We start from the raw sequence: 27,814 nt of genomic DNA on the forward strand, positions 1-27,814 counted from the left end.
TTTTGCAGAAGCTTTCGTTAGGTCAGCAATATTGTTGATCTGCATGAGCAATTCAGCAGGGCAGCCGCCCGACTCGCCAGCCACTGTCAGGAAAGTCCAAGAGGGTCCGCGAAAAAAAGCCTCGCTTAAAAAATGAAAAGAAAAATAGTCGCAATTATAAAGTAAGGCATGTTGTTGGAGTTGTCGGTTCATAGATTCAGATTCAGTGTGTGTGCGTCTATGTTTCTGTTTACGTCTTGTCTTCTTCGCGCATTTTAAATATTTAAATTCAAATTTAAATAAACGTTTCCAAAAGTGCATCGATAGCGGATAGTTCTTGTTAAGTCGATGCTGTGCTGCGCAAAATCGTCACACGCCACACTATTCTTAAAGGAACTATTTTATTCAATACAGAGGCTTGCTCAGCTGCAGCTTATGAAGTTGTGTATTGGTTGTTGCTACGCTGGGTGTCGCAGGGTTGCGAAATACCAATGCCAAGACTTCATTTACTTCAGTATACAAAGGATATTTAGCAATAACTAAAATATAATAAACTGGTGGAGTTAAGGGCGACGTACTAAGTTTACATCGGTGCAGCAGTCGTTAAACGAGAACACTTATGGATTTTCATTTACATTTAGGAAAAAAACGAACCGCTTAACGGCGCCATCTACATGCAAAGTTTCGAAAGTTCTGGTGCCATTGGCAACAGTGCATCACCGCGAATATCGCGCTCGAGAAAGGCATCGCTATTCGTCCAAGTTGTCCCAAGCAGCTGGGCACAGGTTAGCGTCGTCCATGTCGGATCCACTCGGCGGATGGGCTTTCGCAAGCAGCATGTAGCTGTACTGACCCTCCATGGAAAAGCGTCCCTCGGGGCCTTTCAGGGCGTGTTCCTGCGGACGAAAGAGAGTGAGTCGCGTTGCTCACTGCAATTGACATCGTCGACGACGCGACTCTGTGGTCCAATAGCTGTAGAGTGCGCGGTATTTTACACTAAGACACTAAGCGCTGGTCACCCTTGTGTTTCACCTCAATATTTGTTTCTTTTTGCTCATGTGTAATGGTATGTGCCTGTAGACGACACCGGTTGCTAACAATGTGCATAAAAAGATACGATTGCTTAAAGCATAGAATAAAGAAAAAGAACAGCGGTGACACGCATGCACGCACACACGCACGCACGCACGCACACACACGCACACACACACACACACACACAGAGAGAGAGAGAGAGAGAGAGAGAAAACAGTTCGCAAAATACAAATGTTATTGTGGAAGCACAAATGACGTCCCTTACTAGTGCCCCGTTCCAAACACTGCACTAAATGTTACAAAGTTGCAACAAGCGGAATTAGTTATAGGCTTGAGATATTCCTCCTTTTCGAGAAACTGTACTAATGCGCGTGCAGCACTGTGTTGCATTTTGTCCCTCATAATTTTTGCAGTGTAACAGAAGGTGCTCTATGTCTTCATATAAGTGTGCTCCAATGAGCCATGTGCTCCACTTTGTACCTGAGGTGAAACCGTCGGTGTTTTCTAGTGCAACGCCGTGAAAACTGAGACAGCAAAATTATAGGCGCAGCAATAGGCGTGGCCAGGGGGGGGGGGGGGGGGTCGAACCGTCGGACCTCCGTTTCGCCCTTTCCCACGGAACAGAAAGTTCCGAATGAGCTACACCACTTAGAACAAGAATGACACGGATGAAAGGGAAATGTTGAAATGAAAGCAAATCGAGGGCTAAATGGCGGTCCGAAAGAGGTGTGGTAGGGTGGGGTGGGGGGAGGGTTCTCATGGGGGCGATCGTCTTTCTCGTGCACACGCACAGAACGTCTTCGCCGTCGCGTCAAGAACAAATAGGCGAAAGTTCGCGTCTGATTGTGGAAAAAGGGACTACATTTGTGGCTGTTGGAAGAAAGAAAGTGGATTTTGCTGGCCGAACTGGCGATGGATGGCACCTGAATTAACTTTGTCCAGCAAAGGGGGTGTTGTAATGTTGCAATGAAGAGTGATCAGTATAGGATGTGCATAAATAGATGCGATTGTTTCAAGCATAGAAGGAACGAAGAAAGAAATATAGTGACAACAGTTGTAACATTCACACACACACACACACACACACACACACACACACACACACACACACACACACACACACACACACACACACACACACACACACACACACACACACACACACACACACACACACACACACACACACACACACACACACACACAAAAAAAAAAAAAAGAAAGCACCGAGTGGGGAACAACAAAGAGGGCCTATTTACAATCCATGCAGTATTTACAATAGTGGATATTAGGGCAATTTACATAGACATTTCGCTTCTCATGCAGAGGCATGAATAAGGACAATTAAGGGAGCCCATTTCTAGAGGTGCAAGCCGGCGGGCCATTGTATCTAGTAAGATTACAGAAATTTTCTGGGGCCTTAGCTTTGTTCGTGGCCGGTGTCAAGTAGTTTTCGAAGAGTACACACAAGTTCATCCGCGTCGCTGCTCCCCCCAGGCGCGTATGCCTATGACAGGCACGTAGCGATTACGGGAACGTGCTGCTTGCAGAAAAATGTGCTGCTTGCAAGCATATTTGAGGCGTGACAGAGAGGCAATAAAAAAATAAAAAAGGAAGCATTCAACTGTAGACCCCCCCTCCCCTTCTCGCACACGCAAGAGAGGGAAGCGGGAAGGAAGCGCGCCGTGTTCCAGTCGCGCGCAACGCTCTGGAGGGAGGGTTCTACTCCGCGCAGCACGAGCGGCCGCGCGCGCCCGCCTGGGCCGCAAGGCTGCGCAGGGAGGGGAGGGAGTGGGGGACCGTTCTATGCCGCGCGCACCCGCCCGGCGGCTGTATCATGAAAGTCATCTGCGGCGGGGACAGAGTTCGCTCTGCGCTGGGTTTTCACGACTTAGTTTGCGTTGATTCGAGCGGCGGCACGAAGGTCAATTCACTCGCTGCTGCTGCCGCGTTTACTCACTCCAGCGTTTCGACCGCGAGTTTCCGTGGTCATCGAGTGAGATGCGTTCATGTTGGCTTGCGCGCGCGTGACAACATGCTTGTTCATTTAGTTAGTATGCCTTTGCTTACAAGTTTATACGGCTGATAAAACTATATCCTTACTTCGTATAGCCGTCCACTAATTTGCTATCGTAATCGATGCTTCGCCTTTCGGGCGAAACTGCGCCATTTTTGGGAGCACTTATATGGCTCACCTTTTCCCACTCTCAGTGTCCCCGGGGAGGGAGGGGGATAAGCTGGTGTGCAGACAAGGTGGGGAAAGTCGAAATATAAAAAAAATTATTTACCTTCAGAAATTCGCAGGTCAATGCAAATCTAAGCAACTTATGCATCAAAGACAACAAAGCTGTATCAGAGGGTTGTCACACGCTTCGCAATCCATACAGGTCTGTTTTGTCACTGCCCAAAATGTACCCAAGACTTTGGAAACGTTTAACTTAATCCGGTACAGTTCTTTCGCTAACCTGAGCCTTTTCAAAAGCGTCACTATACCCGAGCTTATAATTTCTATATTTTCCATTAAATCCGACTCATGGTCCTTCATGCCGCGCTGGATCTACAGACGCCATTGTCTGGCTGCGCGTTCCGACGGCCTTGTAAGGTTGCGTTGCTGGCTTTTCTGTGATAGATATTTGATACCGACAATGCCGCCGCGCGAAAACCATTGTGCAACTCACTTTAACAGCTTCGCTGAAGAAAGGTGTGAGGGGTTAGCTTTTGGCGATTAGTTGCGACATCGAAGGGACCAAGGGTATATGTGCCCATTTCTTCCACAAATAAAAAAGGAAAATACTTTCCGCTACGTCCCCTTGCTATCACCCTTCCCCTTCTTTAAGACTCTTCTTAGCTGACTTCACACAGGTTTGGCATATCTGGGTATCTTGTAACCACTTGCAGCAAAAAGAAAAACGCGCCTCCAGAGCGTCGTCGCGAGTCGCATAAGGTATAAAACATGCAGGTCTCAACGAGACAAAAAGGGATAATTAGTCGCAGAGTAGGTAATATTCACGGTGTGGGCGTAATTATTGCCAATATAGTCGAACATAACCACATTGCACTAAACTTTGTAAAGGGTGTACCACCGTAGATATAGACATGTTGAGGCAAAGCCGGCGTACGGCAAGCTTTTGGGTATTGGGGCGAGTTCGCTTGGACTGAGCAGGGCTCGCGCTAGGCAATGATGTTCAGAAGGCAGTTTCAGCAGTGCCTACAAAAAGCGATAATCAGTTACAGGGTAGGGTAAAATGAACGGTGCCGGCGTAGTTAACGCCAATATAGTCGATAATGAACCATATTGCATCACAGACTCCGCAATGTTCGGGATCGGCCCACCTGGCCTCTAGATAAAAAAAAAAAAAACAATGGTGCACCAAGCGTCGACGCTAAAGAGGACAATGTCGACGTAATTGCGCGTGAAATACGATGCGAATATGATAGGAAATTACTGAACAATGAGCATGAAAAAGAGACGTGAAGACTGACCGTCTGCGGAAGAAGGGGATTCCCCGGCAAGCTAGTGGACGAGTTCATCGAGCGTCTGCATTTCCGGAAGAAGTTCCTTCTTCGAGATTTGCCTCGAGCTACGCCGAGATCATCCGGCTTAAGACCAGCACGGGTGAATACGATTGGACACTTAGTCTTCCTATTCATTTTGTACTTTACGTGTTGGACTCTTACTGCTTGTCGTTAATTATTTTCCTGTGTTTTGTGAATACCCATCTGAATTGTATTGTGATGTGTCTAGCCTAAGTGTGCACGTGTGTGTGTAACTGCCTTGTTGGGAAGAATATATTTTGTTGTGTTTTGACAACTCTGGGCTCTGACTCGGTCTTTGGGCAGCAACCGGCGTTCGCTGGCGCACCAGAGAGCCCATTACTAATTGTCCTTGCTTTCGTGGGATTATTTTCGGAAGCTGATAAGTCGGCTTTGGAATTTGGTCCGGCGTTGGCACCTCGTTCACGGGGTCGGTGACAATCATCGAATCATTTGAGCTACTATGTACGTCGACCTTTTCTTCTACAGAATCGACACTTGGTTGACCCTTTCTTTTTTAACATTTCGAATTGTCTCACGCTACTCTACGCGCTCGCTCATTTTCCTCCTCCGTTGGGGTTGAGACCATGCAGGAAGGAAGAATTAGGAGAGAGCATCGCTCAACACGATTTGAAGCCAAAAGTATCGGCCCTACACGTAATCGTCACGCCAGAGCGCGCAGTAGGTTTTAGTGATACCGCTTTGCAGGTAGAGCTACGGCAGGTGGACCGAATAAAATCGCGCATCGATTAAAAAACTACTGGAAACCAAACACCCCTGGTCAATGTGCCAGGTCTCGGAGGTCACATGTTGGGCGGATACTGCGAGGGAAAAAGCGAAAGGAATGACTTCTCAGGGGCTTCGCATGCCAAGCTGGCTACGTGATGTAATGCTCTCCCCTTGGTTGGGAGAATCAGCCGTTAGACGCTGCCAGGGAAAGCAGTTCGGCTTGTCAAAACGTTGGCTCCAGCCTGAGACAACCCTGGTTCGATCGATCACTTCAAGTTCTTTGAACCTCTGTCTTGTTTCAGTAATGCACACATGTGCTTGGAAGTGCGGGTGGGTTTGCGTGTTGCGATTGCCAGCCTTAACATCGGCGAATGGGAGCTCTCATCGCTAATGACAGGACTGTCTGGACAAGTGGCTGTGGATTAATGTGATGTGTGCCATTAATTGTTTGTGCGATTTGTACTTTTGATACATGTAGATAGCCTTTGTATGCATACTTCTTTATGTAGTGATGTGTAGACATGCATAGCCGTATTTATAGGCAGTGTGCACGTACACATATACGAGGGCGAGTCAAATGAAAGTGAGCCAACCCACCCCGCCTAATAATGGTTCGGTACATTATCTGCGAGGCATGCGCGTAGGACACAGGCATCTATCAATTACAAAAGTGACACGCAGGTGTGAGGATAAATTTTCTTTAATGCTCTCATACACTGGGTTGAACATGGTTGCCTGACATAATGGACGCCCCAAAAGTTGAACAGCGTGGTGTTGTGAGGTTTTTGGCAGTTGAAGGTGTTTCCAAAAAGAAATTAGTCGCCGTATGGCTGCCGTGTACGGTGAACATTGCATTTCACTGGCCGCTGTGAAGCGTTAGAGCAAACGGTTCAAAGAAGGACGTGAAAGTGGCAAAGACGATCCAAGACCGGGCCAAAGCCACGGTGCAATCACCCCCAACACAATCGCAAAGGTCGATGGGATGATTAGACAAGAACGGAGGACAAGCATCGATGAACTGGCAGAGCGTGTGAACATCAGTCACGGTTCGGTTCCCACCACAATTCATGACCATCTCGGTTATCGTCTCTTGTGTACGCAATGGATGCACAAGATTTTGAACCACCGCCAAAAGACGGAGAGGTTCGGCGCTGCCTTAACTCATCTGATCCGGTATCACAATGAGGGTGACGATGTCTGCAATTGGGACCGGGGACGAATCATGGTGCCTCTGCTACGAGCCTGAAACACGACGGCAAAGCTTACAGTGGAAACATTCGAATTCACCTCCCCCAAAGAAAGCAAAGGCCGTCATTTCCGCCGGAAACATGCTGTTGACGTTTTTTTTTTTTTTTTTCGTTCGTCAGGTGCCATTACTGATATAATTTGCTAACCCTGGAGATACTATCAATCGTTTCCGATATTGTGAAACGCTGGCTCGTCTACGTGTCGCAATCAAGAACAAACGACGTGGAAAATTGACTAACGCAGTTATCTTGCTCCACGACAATGCCCGTCCCCACGTCGCTGATGTAGTTAACGCAAAACTGGCAAAGTTCAAGTGGGAAATGCTGCAATATCCGCCATACAGCCCAGACCTGTCACCTTGCGACTCCCAAATTTTCCCAAATTTTCCAAATTTCCAAAAAGGCCGCTCAAGGGAACCAGATTCGTGTCGGACGATGACGTGCAAGAGTCAGTTACGAACTTTTTGAAGCAACAACCCAACGAGTTTTATGAGACGGGAATCACGCGACTCGTTAGTGAGTGGGCCAAATGTCTAAATGCTCATGGAGACTACTTTAAAATAAAGTACCCCGTTTGTCATATATTCTCTTTGGCTCACTTTCATGTGACTCGCCCTCGTAGTATGCGCCTTCTCGCGCACTTCTCAAGGACAGTGATCAAGTTGGACTACAGCCGGCGCACATCACATAGTAGTTTCCCCTCATTACCCTCCACTTTCCCCTTCCCTGCCAACATCTGCCATTTCCCTTGCGTGAACGTTCAGAACTCTCTCTCGCTCCCTGTAAATCTCAATGAAACCGAATTTTAGAATCGCTTTATATTGTAACAAGGAAGGCGGAATATATTTACAAGCATTACATACAACAATCTGCCACCACACGCGCAATATGTCACGCGCTCGATACGAGATGCTGCGGCATCTTCAATTGTTTACTGAGCTCGGAGTCCCCGTCAGTACTGTATATATGAATCAACGGACCCGTGACAGTATGAACAGTGCTTGTTCGTGGTTAACAGGAACACGTGCATAAAAGCAGACGCGATGACTTCGGAATGAAGAATATCGATGTCACCATTTGTATTGTGGTTTTTACTTCGATTCTCACCTTCGAAATTGGGCTCATTATTCGTGAGCACATTTTCTAAAATGACTAGCGCGCGAGGACTAGTTAAACTTGACGGGGACTTGAAATGTTGTAAATTTTTGACAACATAATCTATAGAACACTTGACGTCCAGCACACCCACCGGGTCTAAGCTGACTTCATCTAAGTGCTTGGTGCAACAGTTGCATTGATGATCCCCAAACAGGTAAATCAGTAAAAATAGACAAGCGGGAGTTGCAGTCCACAGGAAGCGCTGTCTGTTGTGTACAAACCAGCGCGTGGTTCACTTGCCTTGATGAATTTGATGACCTCTCTCGTGTTCACGTGACTCATCTCTAACTTGCAGCGCCACGCCACCAGAGCCAGGGGCTGCGGAAAAAAAGGAGTTGCACAAAAGTTTAAGCAGACTCGCCTCCAGTTGAGATCTACGTGATGCGAAGTGTTCTGCAGCGAACAGTTACTGCTCTTGCGACGTGTATCTCATACATGGGCACATACCTGGTGGCACTGTAGGCGTGTGCGCATGTGTACATAGCAGGCAACGCTGCGGAAGCTACGCAAGCACTCCGCACGGTGCCGTTATTTTAGACCTGCGACGCTTTCTACGGAATAACTATAATGTACGTATTGCAACTACCACTTGTGGACGCAAACTTATGTCAAAGCACGTATTACTTCTGCACATTTGTGCTTCCAGCAATATGCGACGTGTTATGATTTGATTTGATCGCAAGCGCAAGTGGTGTGCTATGGCCGCTAGTCGTAGAAACATGTCACTCCGCTTGTTTGGTGAGAAATAGGCACGGATCTGCGACGCCTTCCATGCAATAAATACGTAATATTTTGCGACATAGACGTATGACACTTAATGCTACGTCGAATTACAAACGTTTCATGTGTGACGCAACTATTTTTTGGTCGCAGATGGGAGCAGTGAGAGATGGCTGCAGTTATGCGTCGAGCAATCCGCCTAGGGCGGACCGAGCGCAATGCCTATGAAAGGGAAGTTTGTTCATCAAACATACGGAGTCAGAACCCAAGCGCTGCAGGCGCACGTGCACTATGTCATTTTTCTGTTTAACTTGCGTCGGTATGACTTACACAAACGCTAGACGCAACGTAAATCACCAATGCGCACGTGCCAAATGTGCAGCTTAACACATCCTTTAGCGTTTCTCATGCTCTGCTGCGCAGGGTACCACCGCATGACATAAAATAAACATTAGTATCTCAGAGCCGAAAACTATATTCTACCGTTCCAAACTTAAAAAAAAAACAAAAAAAAAACGCGTATGTCACTGGCGTAGGAAGACATGCATCTTCACCAGTGGCGCACCGACGGGGGGGGGGGGGGGGGGGGATTCGGGGGTTGTAACCCCCCCCCCCCCCCTGAGGCCGACTTAACCCCCCCTTTTGTTTAACCCCTTTTCTTTCCTTACGCATTTGAGTGCTGCAACTAAGATGTAAGACGCGCAATCGTCTGCACACTCGCAAAAAGCGCATTTTTTTTTTCACAATTTCCCGTGAAGAAATCGACATTAGTGCTGTTTAGATGGTATTGGCAAACTGTCAACCCCCCTGGCAGAGATCCTGGGTGCGCTACTGATCTTCACCATCTGTGTCGAGCTGTTCGGCTAGATATTTGCTTACTATCGTCCGAATTACCTGCATTGCCTCGAAAGCGGCGCGTTGTGGTTGGCGGCGCGCCAACGCGATACAACGACGCTGCCACAACAGAAAGAGCGTGACAGTGAATACTAACTAGGCGGACAGATTGCTATTCATTGGCGATCCAGCGCCGGGTAGCACTTGGACGAACTGTCTCACCATGTGCCATACTTCCTTAGTGGCTCTGCATTCAAAAAGGGTGCGGTGTGCAGTCACACGCCTGTTAAAATTCGGACACCCGTACTTTGGTACATACCCCAAAACTAGCCAGGCGCTCTCGGGTGAAAAGAAGATAATGAAATGTCGAGATGAAGCCACGTAGGTCAACGTGATCGTATCCTGAGCACGCCGCTTCTTCGTTTTGTAGCGTTATCTACACTGGCCTAGCCAAGCCCGTTTCGCGCGGCACATCAAGAGCCGTGCTGCGCATGCGCAAGGATCAGTGATGTCACACGGCTTGCGCACCGAAGCCACCGGAGCCGGCACCTCTCGCGCACTCCGCCGCCGCCGCGCGCGACTCACCGCCGCCGGTCTGCGCATTCCAGAGGAGTGACGTCGTAGCCGTGGTAGACGCACTGGCACCGGCGCGCGCTCGCTGTGCAGTCGCCGTCTGACACTGCGCTGGAGCCGCTGCGCTTCTGACTGGCGTTTGTGTGTGTCATTGGAGCAGCAGTAAGCATGACAATCAAGCTAATCCTTGACAATCTAGACAACCAGGAAAGCTAAGAATAATCAGCTGAACCTTTGCTAACGCTACGTATATCCTGGCATAGCCGAGCTAAGCCACTGCAACATTTTTTTAAATACAGAAGACTGGACAATGTTACGCGCCATGCCTCTTTTTGTTATCAACGCAATATCGCAATAGCGTGACTATCCCGCTATCTATCTACACTGTAAAAAATAAATGCGAGAAAACAAATAAAAAGCTGAAAATTACTATTTTATATAGATAATTTCTTTCAAAGGAAGAAACAGCAGTTATTTTACTTAAAAGATTATTTCTTTCTGTTTATAGTCAAAGACAACTTTTCTTGCTCTTTAACAGAATTGGTCCCCATACAACAAATCGAAAAGTCTGCCATCAATACTGTGGGCGAAATGAGATTTGTTCGTCTCTTTACTACCGTCAATTAGCATTTGTGTGCAAGCATAGGCAGATATATCTCGTATTCGCTAATCAATCAGTCTTTGTTTCTGAATAAGATACAGCGGCAATCAGGGCGAGCCATGCCACTGAGATAATCACTGTAGAAACTCCTAGAGCGGATACATGGACGTGTCGCGTAGTGCCAGGTGTCTTGGCAGTGGTAACATGTCATATTTACACGTGTACTTGCCTATATTTCTCGGGTAACCGCGTTTCACCGTGTAACAAACGTTATCGCTCAGCGCAGGACGCGTCTGCATGTATTGGAAGTTTCTCGAATGTTATCGATGGTTCTTTCCGCTGTCTGTTGTCACCAAACCTTGTGTAATCTGATTGAATGTATGCGCGACGCGAATTGTGTAGTAGCTTCTGGAAACCACGCGGGCACCAGCGATTACACTATAGAACCTTCGACGAGTGATGTTTATCGACGCGTTTGACCCGCTGATCAGATTTCGACGATCGCCGACTATGTTTGCCGCTATCGTTGTGCTTCGAGTGTAAGTTGCTTTTGTGGGCGCAGGTTAGCCCAATAAAAAGTCAGTTTCGTCATTCACAGTTTTGCAACTGTTTTCTTCACCATCACCACTACGTGACAATATTTTCTACGTAGCGTACTGATACGTATACTATCGACCAAAAAAATTTACGGACCACGGGATCTCAGAAAACGTTTAATATCCGAGCAGCTTTTAAAAACAGCCAGTAAAATCGTACATCACAATGTTGTTGGCATATAGACCTTTTCATCGGGCGAGCAGGAAAGGGCGCGCGACGAGCCTTTCCTCCTCTCTGGCTTGTGCGAGCCGGCGCGGCGCGGCTTTCTTGAATGTGTTACCGGTAGCGCGCTACGGAACGATTTAGAGGTGTTTTAACTAGTTCTGAGTGCAATTTACAGGATGTCAGTTCTTACGAGGTCGTCTAAAATCCAGTTTGTAGCATTTAGGTGCACCAGTAGCTACAGTATCTGGAAATTTCTCTTTGATGTGAAAAAATGCGACGCGCATCATCAGCCGCGGTGTATGTGTTGTGAACTATGTTGGATGTATCGGTTTTCACTCGACGAAGAGTTATTGTAAAATATTTCCATCAGTCACCGGTATCGTTCTCACGCATTTTAAGTGTAGTAGACTTCAAATCACTATTTTAGCCTCCTGAAACAGGCCGAAGGCATTGCTCAACACAGCGAGCACTGCGGTTGCCAAACCAACATGATACACACAAGCTTCGTGCTTCGATCGGCATTGCCGTTTTGCTCTGTAAGGCACAATATACAAAGGGGATCGCATAAAGGGAATCCAACAGCTCTTTGTAAGGGCACAATTTCCGTAAGATATGGGTGAATGCGTCGTAGATTACTGAACTTACGAGACTGAAAAAAAAAAAAAAGACGTTCATATGTCTGCCTTTTGCGACAAAATAAACCAGCACAGGAGATAACGACGCAATAAGACTTCGCATGGTCGTGCCGCATGCTTGTACCACTTGAACCATGCGCTATATAGAACAGATCTATAACACAGCATTTAGTACTGCCTCGGAAGCTCGCGAAGTCTGCAGCTGGTCGTTCGACCACTCGAAAAGTGTGATTAACACCGCACGGTATGTGGTTATTATTAACCAAACTATTTTATTTGTGGGCGGAAACCTTGCCCAGCAAACAAGAAAGTCGCCCAATGTATCTTCAGTTAACAACTTGAACGCCTGTCAAAGTAAACAGCACAACTTATTCGCCAGCAGAACGGTACCCACGCTGTTAGGATCGTCAAATGTTTCGTAACTACTCATTGCAGCTAAACCAGAGCTTAGAATTACAGTGATGAGAATGTTGCAGTATGGTAACATTCGTGAAACGAATTTTACTAAATACCTAACTGATATCCGAGGCTGATTGTAAGCTAAAACAAACGCGCACACCTCGCGCTGGGTGCTCCGTCCGCCCTAACGCCAGCAGAAACTCGAGCCGCTTAATTAATTCAGACTTAATTAAATTCCTTCACTACGCCTCACAGGGCCATATATCACGTAGAATACGCCATTTCATGCTAAATAGACCGCGCGAGTGCGACAAAAGTCCACCAGAAACTGCCGCCGAGCATACGACACGGGCGTTCGCCCAAGCCAGCATGCCAACTATCCATAGATGGCGCCACTGCCTACGCAATGGCGGCGCCCATGAAAAAACGGTCTATACCAGTAGAGGCTGGAAATGGGAATAGAGACTTTTAGTATTGCGGAAAATGCTTGCGTTAGCGTTAGCGTGTTACGCGCGCTAAATCTTTGCGGAACGCTGTTCGATAGAGTATAGCGTAAGACAACGATGCGCCGCTAAGCGCAAAACCATCTAGCTGCGAGTAGTCAAAGCAGCAAACTGAGCAGCTCGACAACCAAACTAGCCGTGTGGATCCACGCCAAGCCTTGAAACGAGCCTGCATGTCAAGCGCTCGGGCCGAGGGTGCCACCATGTTTGCAACGCTAAAAAAGTTGTCGCAGTTTCACCTGAAAGGCGAAGCATCAATTGCGATAGCAAATTTGTAGAGAGCTATACGGAGTAATGATATTAGCTTTATCAGCTGTATAAATTTGGACATGCAGCAGCACCAGCAACGCACAGAACTGTTGTCGACGCCGTCGGCGTTTTGCCCGCGTTCGCACAAAATGCGTGCGGCGTTGGTGACTGTTGCCGGAGCCTCTGATATAAATAGGCACTTGGTTCCGCAGCTAAACGTCGCCTCCCTTCCCTCCCCCCCACGGCCTTTCGCGCGTCGGAAGAAGGTGCGTTTGCTCTACATATATGGTGATTGTAAAGGAGGAAAGAGACGCCTACTTCTGCAGCCCTTAAGGGAGCACGGCGCAGAACACGCGTTTGTTCTCCGCCGTGCGTTCACTCTCCGTGAAAGCGCGCGTCCCTCGCGCTCTTTCACTCGCACATACAGCGTTCGGCGGCGCGCGGCGACGATTTCATCTCCATTGACGTCATACGGAACCTCGCGGCGACGGCGACGACGACGGCGACGCCGACGGCAGAAATCTGCTTTGGAGTGTCCATATAATTGCTATCGCAATAAAACTTAGCGAGCGTTTAGCGTCTCCGCTATATTTGAAAAATAGCGGACGCACGCTACGCGCAAAACTGAAATGGCGTTCTGAGCATGCGCAGTTTGACCCCGCTATATTATTGCGTTTAGCGTGGTGCCATTTCCGCAATACTAAAACTGTCTAATACCAGGCTGCGTTTTGAGGCTGCGGAGATATTCAGCTTTTACAGCGAAAGCTGTATATGGCTAGGTGAAACGAAAAACCGTTCGTCTTATGTTTCGCTAAACGTCTCCATTGGCTGCGCCGCCAGTTGCGTCGTTCTCTACGTCACACCCAAGCGCGCGCATCATTGGCAGCGCCGTTAGTGACGTCGTTAGCGAACGCGTTCCCGCCATTGCCGCGTTGACGCTGCTTAAAGGGGCTTTAACGCTGCTCTGCCCGCAGCGCCGTCTCCTCGGCTCGCCGTTGTCGCATGCATTCGATATCTCGAGCACTGACCTCCACTAAAATAGCGGAGATCAGTGATCTCGAGTTAGCTCGGCGTCGTGTTTAGCAGCATCCGCACGCCATTGGCGAGAAGGTGGTAAAGATTTCCGACGCTGCTCGACGAGTGTCCCGTTCTGATCTCGTTGAACACCTCGTCGAAAACCGTCGAAGCTAGCCGCCCCCAGAGGCACCTTTAACAGTCACCAACGCCGCGCGCGTTCGGTGCGAACGCGGGCAAAACGCCGACGGCGTCGACAACAGTTCTGCGCGTTGCTGGCGCTGCTACATGCCCAAGTTTACACAGCTGATAAAGTTACTATCCTTATTCCGTATAGCTCTCTACTAATTTGCTATCGCAATTGATGCTTCGCCTTTCGGGTCAAACTGCGACATTTTTTGTCATTATGTACAGGTGGCCACGTTCCATTCTTCTTTTATTGCGAGAGCAATTATATGGACATTCCAAGCGCATTTCTGCCGTCGCCGTGAGCTTCCGGATAAAGTCCAACGGCGATGAAATCGTCTTCGCGCGCCGTACGCTGTGTGTGCAAGTGAAAGCGTACGAGGGTGAGCCGGCAATCGCGGCTTAATGTAGCGCACGCGAGGGAGGAAGGCAGACCGGAAGCGCGCGGTCTTCTTTCGGGCGCGAGGCACGGGGGCGAGGCGAGGGAGAGGGTTCGTTCCTACCCCGTCGGCTGCTACTCACAGCGCGGTAGCGCGGGCGCCGTGTCTTGAAAGCAATCTGCGATGTGGGCGAAGTGCGCACCCGCGCGGGCCTCATCTTCAAAGCGATCTGTGATGGGGACAAAGTGCATGCGCCGAGTGTCGGTAGCTTCGTATGCGATGTGATTTCGACGTTTAGTTCGCGTTGAAGCGAGACGAGAGACAGCGCGAAGGTCAATTTGCCCTCTGCTGCTTGCGCGCTTTTTCACTCCGGCGTTCTCACAGTCAGTTTCCGCGGTCATCGATCGAGATGTGTTCATGTTTACCTGTGGGCGCGTGACACCGTGCTTGTCTATTTAGTTAGTAAGCGAATGTTTACAACTTTATACGCCTCATTAAACTACTATCCTTGCTTCGTATAGCTCTATACTAATTTGCTATCGCAATCGATGCTTCACCTTTCGGGCGAAACTGCGACTTCTTTTGACAAGTACGACGGGCGAAGCCCAGGGACTACAGGAACGCTCGATAATGCCCTTTTCAAGCATCTTTTTTACTTCCTGTTGAATAATTGCTCGTTTCGACGCAGAAACACGATATGGACGTCCGTGAATAGGGTTCGCATCACCAGTATTTATGCGATGGGTCACAACGGACGTTTGACCAAAGGGTCAATTGTCAAAGTAAAATATGTCGCGATAGCCTTCAACGACGCGGAAGAAGGCTTCAGCTTGAGCCGGTGTAAGGTCAGAGCTAGGAAATCATCTTCTCAGTGTAGACGCCACTGCCGTGGGATGACGTCACGGTATGGGCTGAGGCAACGCCTCCTAAATCTTCAAGGCCTGCGCCCAAAAATTTGACGTCACTGCGTCCTGCACCGAGCGATAATGTTTAACATTTGTTAGCCGGTGAAAAGCGGTCATCAGTGAAAGATAAACAAGTACACGTGTCAATATATAGTAACAAAGCGCTGCATGAGCGGATCTATGTCTGCGGCGGTTGCTGTGAATCGCGCCCACGCGTCACCCACGCGCTGCCTCTCGAGATCTCCCGATTAGCGAAGCAATCGCACTACACTTCGCTTCATTTGCAACGTACCGCACCAGACAGATAGTCCGCGCCGGCCAATATATCGAGAAATGAAAATACGTATCGAGCTGCGCTCAATTTCGCATTAGAGAGTATCGTAGTCGTCGGTGAATTTTTTATGTCAACTACAGAATGAAGGCCTCATCCCAGCGACCTTTAATCACCTCTGTCTTGCGCTAGCTGATTCAAAGTTGTGCCCGCAAATTTCCTAATTCGATCACACCACCCAATTCTTTGCCGTCCCAGACTGCACTTGCCTTCCCTTGGCAACCATTGTGTAACTCTAATAGATCACTGGTTATCTGCCATACGCATTACATGGCTTGCCCAGCTCCTTTTCCAGACACCTCGCTCATGACTCATGACCCTTTATCGTCGTTGCTTCACCATAAAGTATTTCTATTTTTCTGGTTCAGGAAACAATCAATAGAAGCACACCGTCATGCGGGTTCACTGCACATATCTGTTAGCTTGGCACTAGGGTGTGTCCCACTCTTGCGAATATAAAAACTTACTCGTTGAAGGGTGAGTTGTCTATACGGAGTTATGATGTGTTTTCGCAAGCAGTCTCTTACGAGCTTCCGTAGCTTATCCACAAACCACATTGGTGCACACGGGTGGTACAGCATCACCACGGCTCCGTGCTGCACGAGAAAAAGAAAGGGCATAAATTGAAGATTGACAGCGAACAAACAGCTCTTGTTTCGAAGTGCGCTGACATATTTCCATATGCCTACATGATCAACCAACTAGCCCACCAGTACGTCTTAAACAGCTTTCACTTACCGGATTCTGAGGCAGCCTTTGCACGCACCGCAGATTACCTCCAAGACAGGGCGCAGGCCGACGCGCGCTCACCTGCCCCCCCCCCCCCCCCCCCCCCCCCACACACACACACACACTTCGTTTTGCGAACGCTTTATCACGTGACCTCTTAATACTGGGCACGCATCAAGCCACCATACTTTTCGGCTCACACTCGCACGCTTCCCCAGGCACTCACAACATACGGCGTGCGGGGCGCGATAGCATATCTAATCACACTTGGACTTCATACGAAACCTCACGGCGACGGCTAAAATTCACCTGAGTGTCCATGTAATTGCTATCGCAATAAAAATTCAGCAGAGACACTTACGACGGCTTACGTGTGGGAATGCGAAAATATTGTTATATATATATATTATAAATATTATAGTCCCTTTGGTGAAATAATTTTTCCGCGCGTTCCTTGTCCGGGCAAGCTCTCGCATGGGTTCTAACTGTGCCTCGGTATGGCCAAATCAAAACGCACCAAGCGTCTCAACGTGCTCGCTTGCCCACGAGGAGTTCATAACGCGAAGTACAGCTCAGCGGCGCCACCTACTTCGCACTGGCTGCGCCGTCACGTCCCCAATGACGCACTAGGCCATAGCTTTCGAAGTGACGTGCGCAATGACGCACACACTAGTCACATCTTTAGCCAACTAGAACCGTGGAGCCGCCGTAGTGTCGGGGAAGCGTGCTCGTCTCCCGCATACCGGAGGCTCGGGTTTGATTCCCACCCAGACCGAAATTTGCCAAAATTTTCAAAGCCATTGATTTACTTTATTTGCAGAAAACTCCCTGAGAAATTTCACGCCAATCCGAGCATTTTTAACGTGTTTTTACTCTTTGCGCTTTCAACTCGGTCATGGCGCACCTACCCCCACTGCTGGACGATATAGCAGGTATCAGGCATGCCCTGTATGCCGACGATATCACGCTGTGGGCAACCTAAGGATCCCTTGGGCAGATTGAGGCCAGCCTGCAACAAGCGGCGACAGTCGTAGGAGCCTACGCCCCCTGTTCTGACCTCGAATGCTCACCCACTAAATCTGAATTGGTACATCTTCGGACCAGCCCAAAGTGTACAACCCAAATTTCCCTTTCCCTTCAGAGCGGTCCGATCTGGAGGGAAATCAGCAGATACCCGAAGGAAATAGCCCAGTAGCGCCGGCGCCTACTGGCTCGCCCGTGCAGGAATTAGCCATGGTCAGCCGACTGTAATTTCCGACTGCGTGGGTCAGCTACCATTCTGTGCTCGTAGAAAATAAACCGTAATTCATCTTACCAAAGACAATCAGCAGTATTATATATGTATATAATCTAGAAACAGCTACTCAAGACACTGATTAGCAAATTTAGTAGCACAATTTCACATTTCGCAACACTGCACTAAGGAAGCACTTGGGCGTTCCGCTCTGCCACACAACCGAGAAGATTGACGACACCAGCCTACCTCGATGTTGTGCAGCCAGCGCTGTGGCGGCACGTACTTGTATTCGCCGTACACAGGCCACAGGGGACGGTGTCCTTCGCTGGCGGAAGAGAGAGGAGGAGGGGTTACAACTATATAGCGGTGTTCGAATATCGCTATGCACGTAGTAGAATGACCGCTAGTTAATGGGTGAATATTAACGGCTTCATAATAACTGACGCACAAAAGGACAAAACGACGCAGAGCTCTTCAGTCGTGAGAGCACTTGTTTTCTTTGCTCGTGTCCTCGTCCCTTTTGGCGTCACTTATACGCACGGAGCAGAGTAGTTTAAGGATATAATTGTAATACTAGAGCAGCGCACATCGTCTTAAAGGCAAACACTAAATACTAAAGGCAAATACTAAGTCGACATGGGCTGTTTAAATACCATTCCAGAAATCTCGCAACGCTGGTTCCGTGTCAAGACTTAGTTTACGAGAAAATCGCATCTGAAGGGTCCGAATACATTTATCACAATTCAAATCTCCCGCCACCCAATCGGGAAATGGTGAGGTTGAATACGCCATCACCGCCATTTGCTGCCGTCTGTGAGTAAAACGAGGCGGCGGTACGTTTTCCTTTTTCTTCTTCTTCTTCTTTTTTTTTTTTTTTTAATTTGCACGAAACGCGAACGCGCAATCACGGAGAAACCGAGCCAAAACAGAGCGGTGGATTCGCCGCTGCAGCTGCTTTTGGTCAAGTGGCTTGAACCATTCGGGCATCCCGCAACATCACATGGAAGTGGAATTGTCTGCTACTTGCAGTTTCTGCGAGTTTCGCGAGCCAGCAAAACCAGCGCAGCGCTACGCGATAACGAAACTACTGAAACGCGAAAGCGCGGGCGGCGCAGAGTCGAGCAAAAACGAAACCTTTCGACCGACCGCGTCGTTATCGAGGACAATGTCAATGAGTTATTTCTTCTAAAAATGAAATAGAACTGGACAAGTAGCATTTTCTTTCGTCTTATCATGCAATACAATGATGTTTTTATAACAAGTGGTTGAATACTAGTGAAAGAATTTAAATGAGGAGTGCATCATCGGACAAGTACTTGGATGTCCCGGGGGAGCCTCTAATCGTGGGCTGCATTTACATCAGTTTCTCCTTTACTAAGGCCTCTGTAAGCTGTTTTATACAAGCCGGGCCGCTTGCACAAGGACGCCGACTGCCTTTCCCGTCATCCTGTCGACCGCCCTGAAGATGATGCGCATGACACCGACTCTTGCGTCCCGGCCATTTCTGATCTGCGAGACATCAGGACTGAACAACGGCGTGATGACTGCTTACGTGTTCTTATTGACCGTCTCAATTCTGGACATTCGGAGCCTACGCTGCGCATGTTCGTGCTCCGCGACGACGTTCTCTACCGTCGCAGCTTACGCCCTGAAGGACCAGACTTTTTACCCGTTGTACCAGACCTCAGTTGCATGACGCCCCTACTGCAGGCCGCCTTGGCGTTTCGCATACCTACGACCGCGTACGGCGCCGCTTCTATTGGCGAGGCCTGTACTGCTCTGTGCACCGCTACGTTGCAGCCTGTGCGCTCTGTCAGCGTTGTAAAAAACATGCTGTGCTGCCCGCTGGACGCCTTCACTCCATCAATGTGCCCTCAGAACCATTCTTTCGCGTCGGTCTCGATATTCTCAGCCCAATCTGGCCATAAGTGGGTCGTCGCGACTGATTACGCGACCCGGTGCGCAATCACGCTAGCTTTGCGCACAAGCTGTGCAACTGAGGTGGCGAATTTCCTTTTACAATACGTCATCCTCCATCACGTCGTACCCCGGCAGCTCTTCACTGATCGCGGCCGTACCTTTTTGTCCCGCGTTGCTGAAGACCTACTTCGCTCCGGTTCTGCGGAGCACAAGCTTTCCACCGCCTACCACCCTCAGCCAAACAAACTCACGGAGCGGCTCAATCGCACGTTGACAGAAATGCTGTCTATTTACGTTCCTGACTACCACAGTGATTGAGACAGCAGGTTACCCTTCGTGACCTTCGCCTATAATTCGTCCCGTCACGAGACCACTGGCTTTTCACCATTTACCTTCTGTTCAGCCACCACTCTAGACTGCCCTTTGACACACTGCTTCCTTCCTCGAGGAACACTCCCACTGAATAGGCTCAAGAAGTCGTCATCGCCCGGGCTCACACGGCACGCCAGATTGCCGGCTCCCGGCTCACTGAGTCTCAGGCCGCATAGAGGATCCGGTACAACAGCCGAAATCGGGACGTTCGATTTCCTCCTGGCTCCGTTGTCCTATGGACACCATGTCGCTGCGTCGGCTTGTCTGAAAAGCTGCTGCCCCGCTACACCGGGCCCTACACGATATTGCGTCAGCTTGGCGATGGGAACTACGAGATCGCTCCACTGCGTGTCCCCACTGACGTTGTGCATGTGTCCTGGATGAAACCTTACTTTGCCGCGAGTTCACCTCCCTTATAGTGAGCGCCGAGACGGAGCCTTTGCAGGTGCAGGTCGTGTCACAGCGCAACCATTAGGGGCACCAGTCAGAAGAAGACGATTTGACGTGTTGAGGTAGAATCCAGCCATCTTGCTTATTCCTCGTTGCCTCTCTTGTATATATTGTAAATACACCTATATATGTGACTTCCCCAACGTAACAATATTGACGCCTCAGAGGTTCTCGAGCACTAATCTAATAATTTAGCTTGACTTAATATTTGCCTTAAGTGTCCTTTTAAAGAATCCACACATGGTGAAATTGGCCAAGTAATTAATAGCTTTCTCTAAACAAAATTCGCTAGCTGCAAAAGGCGAGCTATGCTTATTTAGCGACTGGAAACTGCTGGCAGAGGTGATCTCTTCCATGCTTTCGCTCAAGAACTGGCGCGCCTGCGCAACAACCGCGGTTCTCCTTGCAGTATTATCATTCGCAACAATCTTGACTTGCATTGGTTATTCTTCCTGTAGACTGCAAGAACCGTTATGCCTTATTATAGTATTCGAACAGATTTTAATATTCGACAATTTGAAGTAGTGAATTCTCGAATCAAATAGCAAAGTCTATTTGACGATCGTATTCGGAATTTCGAATATTCACATACAAGCCTTGTAGTTAAAGCGTTATCACTGTTATCGGAAAACACAGCCCCATTTTCCGCAAAATTAAGGAGACCGCATTTCCGTATATCGACAGCCCGGTCGATTGACGTGGTTGACATTCGGCCCCTATGCTCACCACGACACCGTGCTCTTTTGACGCCGTGCTCATTGTGATAATTCAAGGAGTTGGCGAACAATCTGACATGGTGACCCGGCCTTTCTGTCTGCACAACACTCGCGACGTGTAGCAGCGTATAGAGACCGCGCCTCGCGGCAACTGTGATTGGCAGAAAGATACAGAGCATCTTCAAGAAACAGGCGCGCCGTACTCAGGATGGCGAGGCGGGCTAATTCCATTTTCCCATTTTATGACCCTGGAAGACGGCGGCAGTTTACTTTCTATATAAACGACCACGCCGTCGGACGGCATGTGAATACGTTTTGCACTAGAAACCCTAGGACTCGTGTGGGATCCGGGGTGCTATTCTGGATATTGTCAAATTCTGTAATGGCGCCATTTTGAGCCGATCAGAGAGACGGTAACAACCCTCTGGGCTAATCAGAGCTGACAAGGTAGCAAATTCGAAAATGTCCAGAATATTATACAAGATCAGACAAAAGCAACGATGGCTCGGCCGAACAGCCGTTCGTAAAAGAAACCTAATCTCTCTCTCTCTCTCTCGCGGCATTGAGTTAATTTAGCCGATGCCGTGAGTTATTTTTTTTAGCGCGACTACAATGCAAGGATTGCTCTCCTATCATCCAGCGTTCAGTGGCAGCCGATCATTCCTTCGATAACGTGGGCATAGCGCTACTCGTACACCACTGACCAAGCGCGAAACGGAATAACATTCGAATAGAATCTACCCAGCCCTGGTTTCATTTTGCAGCGGACAAGTTGCCTGCTCCGCCAGTGTTAGCCGATGGCGCATCGCGTCTCATTCATATAGTATGCTGCGTCCATACAAACGGCGGTAATGAGCTGCGAAGCCGAAGCGCAATAGTGCGTCGGTAGAGGGCATTTGATGACTGAAAATCAAACTCGCTAAGATGAGCGAGAGGTTGCTTGCTTGATTGCGACCTGCGTGGAATATTTTCGCCCTAGCCGGGCTCACTTTAATTACTAGCTGCGCATGATGCTCTACTTGACTACTTGCGTCAAAATGGTCATAGGGAGTTTAAGAAATAGCCTACCCAAGCAAAAAAACCATTGTAGGCGATTTGCGTTCTTTTGTACCCCTGGCGAATTGTGTCTCTTTACTTTGGGTCCCCTATTTCTAAATCTCGCTAACTTCGAAGACCATAGGGTGCCGTGTGCGGTACACGTCCAAGTTGCAATCTAATGTTTTCGACCAGAGTTACGAACACGAAGCCGATCACTCGACGGAAGTAAATCATTTGCGAATTTCCTTAAATGTACGCCTAATCGTGTTGCAACGCAGGGTTGAAAGAAATGATCGTTTCCTACCAGGAAATAACTACGCATTACAAGACTGAGTAGAAAGGCTTTTCCGGCGGCGGACCGTACGCTCAGTAAGAAAGAAGCTGCAGACAGGGGTCTTCCCAAACCCCGCGCTATACAGTAAATTCTATCCAGAAGTCTTCAAACCACAGTGCAAATTCTGCAGTGAAGTAGCCAATATGGTACACATGGCGTGGACGTGCGAAGCAATATATGATAGCTCAAATACGATAGAATCCTGGGAGGCCTTACTACGGTATCCGGACAGCAAGACTCAACGCGAAATCATCAGCCAAGCTCTAGCTGCCGCTAAGTCCTTCGGGATCCCGGCCGACGGATAGAGGCGCTGCGGAGGAAGACCATCTTCTGCGGCGTTAAGTGACTGGTGGAAATAAATGTTATTTCTCTCTCTTCTTTTTAACAACGAAGCTGTTTAAGCCCGCCGTAATTCGTGGGGCGTATCAAGAAACTACCAAGAAAGAAAAGAAAATGAACTTTCTTGCCGAGAAGGGATTCGAACCCGCGTGCCCCTCGTCCCAAAGCGAGCGTCGTAACTACTAGGCTATACAGCCACGCTTGCAGAACATGCATTTATGCGAACCATACGATTGCGTTCGAGCGTCGTCGTCTTCGTCCACATCTGGCGCGTTCGTACGCTCGTGCTCTGCGAGGTGAAGTGGATTTGCGCGCAATGATAGCGAGAGAGAGAGACGCATTCCCGGAGCGGGTCTCCTGGAACGTGGTGTCAGCATTGAAACGTGCTGTCGGTGTTGCAAGCTGCTCTATGCAACGCGCAGTGATGGCCGTAAGTCCGAGACACGCGAAAAGAAATTATCATCAACATGAGTAATAAGATGAAAAGTTCGCGCGCACTTCCGGAAAATGCTGGGCTACGATCGCCCAGCTTCGCTGTTTCAAGCGTTGCGCGGCCGAGTGCAAGGTTATTTTCATAGTAACATATATCCGCTGAGTCGTGCAAAGAAGAAAACGTATGCTTACTGTGTGGGTATAGCATCACTGTATATTATCCTCTTGTCCATACAGTAATGATAAGGCTGTGGAAACAGGAGTTAAAAAGATACGATGCATGAGCCTTCGGACAAACGCATGCGGTTTATCGAGATCCGAAAGTGAGGGTATAAAAAGAAAAGTCCTCACTTACGCGGTATCCTTTTTTGACCCGGTTGCACTTGTATATTGAGTGGTGCCAGCCCTTTCAGAAAAGTATCTCATTGTAAGGACTGCAATGTTGAAACGGTTATTATAACACGACACATAATTACACAAAGATTACGTCATGTATCTCAGAATGCGCGGCGGAGTTCGGTGCTTGCGAGGAGGCTCGACTACAATAGCAGGAGGTTGTCTTGGCACGTCGAGAATGCGCCAGCCACACTGCGTGAGGGCAACTTCCGGCAACAAGTTCTCAGCTCTATTCTTCTGTAGCATAGAAAAAGGTAACGTTGTACCTTCAGATTCCTATTCGGTAAACGAGGCTATCGAGGTGTGCGGGTTAATTCAACTGGGCGAAAGAAAAGTTGTGCAACTTGTTTGTCAGTGTTGCGTACTGTTACTCCACAAGTGCCAGCGTAACACTAACCACGACTGACTGCTTAATTTTATCATAACGACATTTATTTTCAATATATATATATATATATATATATATATATATATATATATATATATATATATATATATTCACTTGGCGGAATAGGAGGGAATAAAAGTGATAAAGGACCTGACCATTCGGCGGCAGCTACAATGTCTCAAGCTCTCTACACACTTTCTACACGCTACAATTAGCACGCTGCACCAACAAGCGCACAGAGGCAACATAGGAGGACAGATTAATAAATGTCTCAACACCGCTTTCTACACGTTCAATTCTGCTATACGCAGGCACACTATTGTGTCTGCGGAGTTGTGGCGTCACCGGGCTGACCGGTGACGCCACAACTACAGCTACGCCCACAGCTACGCCCGCCGTCCCGTTCCCCCTCCGTGGCCCGTTCCCCCTCCGTGGGCGCGGAGGGGGAACGGGACGGCGGGCGTAGCTCATTGCTTCCAAGGCTGCGACGATGCAGGAACTCGCACTGACTGCTCGATTTATTCGCGGACGATGTCAAAAATCGACGTAACTTGGGGCTGGGACATTTGCAGCTCTTCCCACAAGTCCGCTCTCGCGCAGGTCGTCGGTGCCTAGAGCGTCGGTGTGGTTTGTCGTCAGCGTAGGGCGACTGTATTCCCTGTTCCGCATCTCTAGTGTCTTCTCGATGTTGTTGGCCTCAGAGATAGACTCTTCGAATGTCTTTCGCGGGTTTCGCATCATTCCTGCAACCATTTCTTCCTTCACGCCGCACATCAAGAAGCGAATTTTCTTCGGACATGTCGGGGTCAGCGTGGCGGAACTAGCGAGTCATCTCCTCCTTGAAGATCTCTATGTTTTCGTTTCTGTAGCTGTAGTCGGGTTTCCAGTAAAACTTCGGCCCGTTCTCTTCGGACGGCGCTTGCGAACGTCTTCAGGAAGCGGCTCCGAAGGAGGTCCCACGTTGTTAGAGTGGACTCCCGATTCTCGAACCATCTCCTCGTGGAGTCTTCCAATGAAAAATACACATGACGAAGCGTGTCTTAAGAGTGCCAGTTATTGTAGGTTGATACTATTTCGAACGTCTCCAGCCACGTTTCGGGGTCATCCGATGAAGCTCTACGGAAGGTAGGTGGCTCCCTGGGTTGTCGACCTACGATGGCTGCTGACGATTCTGGGTCCGTCATCATGGCTCTTGACTTAATTACGATCTTCCTGGTCGTCTCAGGTAGAAGTCCGTGCTCTGGGAGCAGGTTTTGTAACCTGCGGCTAGCTCGATGGACCGGGTGGACGTTGGCGTCCAGTTCAACTTTATTGTTTCATTAATAATAATAATAATAATAATAATAATAATAATAATAATAATAATAATAATAATAATAATAATAATAATAATAATAATAATAATAATAATAATAATAATAATAATTGTAGCGACAAACACGGATGCAAGCAAAAGACGAGGACGAAGAGTGTTGTTGGTGCTCGCGCTCGCTCTGCTTTGCCGTTGACGGGACGGCTTTCGTGTCGCCTGATTATTGCGATAAATCACGCCCTGACCTGAACTTCCGCTTGCATGGTGGAGGTGCTGGTTTCACTCGTCACCCTATAGAACTCCGTACCCGGACTCTACCTCCAGCCTCGGCTATGCCTGACGACATGGCACCGCAATAAGCTACGTCGCCAACTGGTGTAATCTGTTTCGGTGTTCCAAGGCAGCGCGACTATGTTCCATTCAGAGGCGCCGAAGACCACGACGTGGAGGACTAGCTGTCTTCCTACGAACGAGTGAGTGCGCACAAGTGGGATGACGCCGCCTAACTCATCAACGTCATCTTTTACTTGAGCGACGTGGCCCTTCTATGGTTTCGCAATCACGAAGCTGACATTGCGAACTGGTCGTCTTTTAAGACGAACTTAGAGGTATTCGGCCGACCCGCTGTGCGCAAGCTACGCGCCGAACAGCGCTTACGTGGTTGCGCCCAGCACTCCGGCAAAAACTTTACCGCCTACATTGAAGATGTCGTCGACCTCTGCCGCCGCATCAACCCTTCCATTTGTGAAGCTGACAAAATCAGGCAAATTATGAAAGGAATCGAGGACGACGCCTTTCACATGCTCGTTGCGAAGAACCCCCAAACGGTCGCCGACGTGATTCAGCTCTGCCAAAGTTACGACGAGCTGAAGAAACAACGCACTTCGACACGACGAACATCTCGGCTCTCACGCTTCGCGATGATTCTGTTGACCACAGTTCCTTGCTGCAGCAAATATAGCAGTTTGTTCGCGAAGAAGTGGCACGGCAATTGTCCCCTGTGTGGCGCATCCCGGAGCCTACGCTATCACTCGCTCCGTCACTTCGACACGCCATTCAGCAGCCAGTTTCCGAGGCGCTGCCTATTTCTCAATGCCCAATGCCGCATGCACAACAGCGTCCGCCTGTATCCGCCCCTCTGACCTACGCTGAAATGGCAGCCAGGCCTCGGGCTTCCTTCGCCACGGTTCCCGGACAACCGTCAAACGTCTTCTACGTGGCACGGCCACCTATACGCCCGGCCCCTGCTCCCTCTTTTGCTTCCCCCCCCCCCCCCCCCCTGCAAACTTTTGGCGTACTACAGATAACTGGCCCATCTGCTACTTCTGCCACCTTCCTGGCCATGTAGCACGCTTTTGCTATCGCCGCGACTTCCGCACACGTGACGGCGACTGAAGTCCAGGCTACGATCGTCCTGAGCCACCACCACGCCCGGTTTCGCCTGGCCCAGCACCTGAATCTCTCTCGTCGGGTCAACGAGCCTTCGGCTCACCCCCGTCACCGTTCACTTTTGCCTATGCTCCGTCGCCCCCAACCCGTCCAAGCGGAAAACTGACCGTCGCAGTTTCGGAGGCATGAACTGCGCTCGTGTCGAAAACTGCAAGGACTCGGCGTTTTCTTTCTAAGGAGATCAACGTGTGTATTGAGGGTGTCGCTGTACAAGCGCTGGTCGATACCGGAGCTCCTGTTTCTGTGCTTAGTGGTGAACTATATCGCAAGTTGCGAAAGATTACGATTCCGCTTTCTGACGTCTCCCTGCGTACGGCAACCGCGCACCACGTCCAGCCTTGTGTGTCGTGCACCGCTCGGCTTGTCATTCAGGATGTTTAATATGTCGTTGAATTTGTCGTGTCACCATGTTCACACGACGTAATTCTGGACTGGTATTTCCTTTCCTCACATGATGCCGTTGTTGATTGTGCGCGTGCTGAACTTGCGTTATCGCCGATATGTGATCTGAGCCGTGCTTCTCTCTCTTCTGCTCTCGTGCCTTTCTTTCGCTACTCCGCGCCCTACTATACAGCTCTATTTTCACCCTCCGAAGCCATTCGCCTATCGCAAGACAGACAGACAACGAACTTTATTTCGCCTATCGCAAGAACTTCCTGCTTTTGCCATTTTCACGACGCTTGCCGTTCTCACGATTGAGAACTTTCTGGAACCATTTATGTTACCAATCGGTTATCATCATCGGCCACTTTATTCCGTGGTGAATGTCTGGGTCGACTTGACGACACTGACTCCGTTTACCCTTGTCAATTGCGCGATGATATGTCCAGCCTTCCTGTCACCAGTATTACTTCTGCTACTTCAGTTGCTTCGGCATCCTCAGATGTCTTCAAAACATCAATTGTTTCCCAACTCTCCGACAACCAAC

The 27,814-nt window shown here is 49.0% G+C and overlaps 1 protein-coding gene across 3 annotated transcripts in view; it reads right to left on the reverse strand.

Annotated features, from left to right (window-relative positions):
- Positions 1–363: 363 nt before the first annotated feature.
- The window catches only part of LOC119446833 (uncharacterized), a 70,274-nt gene continuing 42,823 nt past the window's right edge, over positions 364–27,814 (reverse strand). For all 3 annotated transcript variants that reach the window (XM_037711397.2, XM_049664452.1, XM_037711396.2), the window contains 6 exons: positions 23,697–23,747; positions 23,534–23,589; positions 17,987–18,065; positions 16,242–16,370; positions 7,923–8,000; positions 364–875 (listed from right to left, as the gene is read on the reverse strand). In XM_037711397.2, coding sequence (XP_037567325.1) covers positions 729–875; positions 7,923–8,000; positions 16,242–16,370; positions 17,987–18,065; positions 23,534–23,589; positions 23,697–23,747 — 540 coding nt within the window. In that variant the 3' untranslated portion in view covers positions 364–728. The remainder of the gene's footprint in view (positions 876–7,922; positions 8,001–16,241; positions 16,371–17,986; positions 18,066–23,533; positions 23,590–23,696; positions 23,748–27,814) is intronic.

This window comes from Dermacentor silvarum, chromosome 3, assembly GCF_013339745.2.
Source record: "Dermacentor silvarum isolate Dsil-2018 chromosome 3, BIME_Dsil_1.4, whole genome shotgun sequence".
In the NCBI taxonomy this organism is placed as follows: domain Eukaryota; kingdom Metazoa; phylum Arthropoda; class Arachnida; order Ixodida; family Ixodidae; genus Dermacentor; species Dermacentor silvarum.